The sequence below is a fragment of the Myxocyprinus asiaticus genome, chromosome 28 (assembly GCF_019703515.2).
Source record: "Myxocyprinus asiaticus isolate MX2 ecotype Aquarium Trade chromosome 28, UBuf_Myxa_2, whole genome shotgun sequence".
In the NCBI taxonomy this organism is placed as follows: Eukaryota; Metazoa; Chordata; class Actinopteri; order Cypriniformes; family Catostomidae; genus Myxocyprinus; species Myxocyprinus asiaticus.
Window position 1 is genome coordinate 12,153,617 of NC_059371.1, and position 4,070 is coordinate 12,157,686.

The following is a 4,070-nucleotide window of genomic DNA, read 5'->3' on the forward strand; positions in this document are numbered from 1 at the left end:
GATTATTTATTGTGATGAGATATATTAACATAGCAACTGTTGTTAGAAGCTTTTTTCATCAGCAGTTAATAACTCCCTTCACTACAGACGCTTACATTATTAACTGTTTGATCATGTCGCAAGAACAAAAAAAATTATAAAAAATAAAAAAAAATAAAAATACAATCTAACGAAGATTCATGCGATTTATTTGATTAATACGATTAAGTAAATCGTAGCTAGTTTAGCCTTGTTGGCTAAGTGTTCAGATCTTATCTCAGAGTCTGACTGACAGTTCAGCGCACTTCAGGATAAACTATTTTGCATCATTTGTAATACTAACAAATAACATTAAGTTAATATTGATAGTTTCAATAAAATTATGAGAATTAAATATTTAGATGAAACTCAAAATAGTCTTCTAAAACGCGCCATCAGAACACATTTGTCTTGTGTGACGGTTGAATTGAACGGTTGCATGTTCATAACGCGGGAAATTAACATGAAGAGCGCGAGCGCACAGCAAAAGAATTACACATCATCACACAGTGTGCAAAAATTAGACATAATCCTTGTTTATTTCACCAACATCTGTGATTACAAAATTCAGCTATATTTTACAAACATTAAATATATTACTGCATAGAGTGACAAGAACATCACACAAGTGAGTCAGAGAGTGCAAATCTTAAATGTAAAGATACAGTAAAGGCACTTTTTGCATCTATAATACACTATCAAATGAACATATTACGGTTATTGCTACATTTTATTTTTTTGCATATTTGAACTAGTCCAGTTAAAAAGTAGTCACAGTCAAAGTGTTTAATATATATATATATATATATATATATATATATATATATATATATATATATATATATATTTTTTTTTTTTTTTTTTCATGGCTTCAAGTTATTTAGAATAATTCACCCAAAAATGAAAATGCTCTCATCATTTACTCAACCTCATGCCATCCCAGATGTGTATGACTTTCTTTCTTCTGCAAAACACAAACAAAGATTTTTAGAAAAATATTCCACACCCACTTAGCTCTGTAGGTCAATGCAAGTGAACAGTGGCCAGAACTTTGAAGCTCATATGACTCCAGTGGTTCAATCCATGTCTTCAGAAGTGATATGTTTTTTTGGCAATTCACATTGTTTGTGCATATCGCCATCTACTGGTCGGGGCTAGTCAAAGGTGGAGATTTATAGTAAAAAAGTAATATCAGGACTAATATTGATCTGTTTCTCACACACACACCTATTATTTTGCTTTCGAAAAAATACAATTAAACCACTGGAGTCGTATGGATTACTTTTATGCAGACATTATGTGCTATTTAAACTTAACATTTCTGGCCCCCATTCACTTGCATTGTGAGGACCAACAAAGCTGGAATATTCTTCTAAAAATCTGTAATTGTGTTCTGCAGAAGAAAAAAAGTCATACACATCTGGGATGACATGAGGGTGAGTACCATTAAATGATGAGAGAATTTTCATTTTCAAATGATCTATTCCTTTAATTGCATGAAATGTGGTATGGCAAGACTTTCAAGGGGTCATAGCAATGTACATCATGAAAAGTGAAAATGCTGGTAGTGGCACATAATATGTAAAAGAATATGAAAAGTGCTCTCAAAAGTTTCCGCTAACAGCTTGTCATCAGATAAAGTGTATCATGCTGTCCTCGCATTCCTTTGGCACAGGCAGATTATAACTCTGACAGGTAAATTTGTAATTCTGTCCACAATTGTTATCCCAAAACTGAGTGCCCATGACTTTATAACAGATTGCAAACTCCAGCACCGCCCCAGGGTGAAGGATGAATGGAGGGACTGGGAGATGAAATCGAAAAGTGTCACAGCAAGGCCCGTTCGAAATGGATTTGCTGGCCACCCAGTAAGCCTTGGTTTCTGTGCAACTCCTCCAGTTTGTAAAGGAGTAGCGGACACTCACTTCTTTCTCAAAGGCCAAGTTTACAACTTGAACGATCCCTATAATGCCAGGCTCATAGCACAAAACATGCTCCAGACACACTTGTTGGCAACACAGACGTTCGACAAAATTCGAACTGTCCCCTGGTTGCACAGGGAACATCGGTTTCAAATACGGCAAGGATATCTCCATCCTCTTGCTTGAAGATAGCTCTGCATTCATTAAGAGTCGAAAGAGAACGTGCTCTGGGACAAAGGGGTCCTCCCCACTTTTGAAAACCTTGACATTTTCCAAATCCAATCCCAAGGAGTCCACAAATCGGACACATGTTCTGCGGCCAAGCCTCCTTCTCTCTGATGGAGATGGGAGAGACTGAGTTCGCCTATGGATGATGGATTTGGTTGGGGGTTCACATGACAGACTGCGGCCTGTATGTTGCCTTGGAGAAGTAGCTTTTGGGCTTGGTGGCCGAATTTTGACAGGCCTTCTCTCGCTGTCCATTTTAGAGCATAGCACGTCCTGCAAATTCAATGTGGATATTTCTTTTGAGCCACCGGATACCCTGGCAAAAAATAGGTCAGCATTCATCTCTTCAGGGGGTGTGTCTTTTTGGCCAAATCCCATTGACCATGCCATGTTTACATACAAGAGTACCTTTCTGTGAACGTTGCACCTTAAAGAGACCTTAAAAAGAAAAACAATTCATAAACACCTTTTATATCACTGCTAAATATTCCATACATGCAATTTGCCATAGGCAATACTGTGCAGCTGTGGAAATATAGCATGTTTACTTGCTCCATGTAATTACATTTAAATCTCAGTTGGATCAATCACTTTCCAAGCAAAGAAACTTGCATTTAAAGTCTTCAAAACAAACGACTGAATGACTTTGTCACAACACAAACACAAAAAGGAAGAAGTTCAAGTTCGTGCTGATTGTCTCACCAGTACAATCCGACGTGTTTAAGAGTACAATGCAGCGTAAGAGCCTCCGATGCTATGTCTACAAAACAAGCGTTTTATAATGTGAAGCATGGCAATAAATCTGTGCAAAGGTGAAGTAGTTTCTACGTGATATTTTCGGCATTCGATGCACTTCATGCAAACTGCGCAAAAACTTGCAGTGTGACTCCAAACACAGAGGGCGTGGCCACTGTCTCCGCTGTACTCGGGAAATGATGTTTTGTCGTTTGAATCAAACAGCGTTTTTTGCGGAACAGTCGCGTGACCGTAACAGCAGTCATATATACATGCACTTGCGCATTTCTTGGTTTTCGACATGTTTTAAGAACGATCGTCATGGGCTCCGGCAAAAGAAGCTCGCTTAATGCGTTCGTTTCATTGTAAACTTCATTTCCCATCATGCCAAATGGTGGGTCACGACAACAGCGATACTTGAACATACAAAGCAGCAGGTAAACAAGACTGATCGAGCTGCTGTTGTGATGCACAGTGACAGCGCTATCAAAGATACGCAAAGATTTCATATCCATGATGCAAACGTGTTTACGGTCTTTTCTGAAGCATACATAACACTGAAATTTAGAATTTCCGAATGCTTCCATTCTCGATGTTTTAGTACTACGTGCAAACTGGAAATATATTAGTTGTGACGCTGTTATTTCGCTGTATTTCTGCAATGGTGCTCCTCGGGCGCGCTCGCGAATGGGTCATTTTTGGGAACAGCTGAGAGCTTTGCAACTGCGCTTTTACACCTCGTAGTGTTTGTCGCGATGGGACCCATCCTGCAGGAGCAAACTGCAACTGCGACACCGAAGAGGGTGCCAGGCAAGGAGAAGGGTAGAATGAAAAATGCAGAAAACATTGGGATTGTTGCCAGGTATGTTTAAACAGAACAATTTAGGAAGAAAAGATGAAATTATGAGGATATGTTACTGAGAAATGGTGCTTTATTTGCAGCAACAATAATAAGAGAGGAGGAAGAAACCAGAAACCTTATGAACCAGAAGAAACCTCTTAAGAAAACAAGTGACCTTGCATCCAGGCGAAGAAAAGGATCCCTGGCCTAAAGCTGGCAATGTATGTTCTAATATGCAACATAGTATTATTTACAAAGTTAGGGTACATAAAAATATGTTTTATTTACAGCTTTTATTTTTATTTAAATATGATTCTAAAAAGGTA

The 4,070-nt window shown here is 38.3% G+C and overlaps 1 protein-coding gene across 1 annotated transcript; it reads right to left on the reverse strand.

Moving 5' to 3' along the window:
• Positions 1-555: 555 nt before the first annotated feature.
• LOC127418725 (protein phosphatase 1 regulatory subunit 3D-like) lies at positions 556-3,759 on the reverse strand. The gene is made up of 2 exons (XM_051659457.1): positions 2,871-3,759; positions 556-2,606 (listed from the first exon to the last, which is right to left on the reverse strand). The coding sequence occupies exon 2, from the start codon at positions 2,556-2,558 to the stop codon at positions 1,650-1,652; it is 909 nt and encodes a 302-aa protein (XP_051515417.1). The 5' UTR covers positions 2,559-2,606; positions 2,871-3,759; the 3' UTR covers positions 556-1,649.
• Between the last annotated feature and the right edge of the window lie 311 nt (positions 3,760-4,070).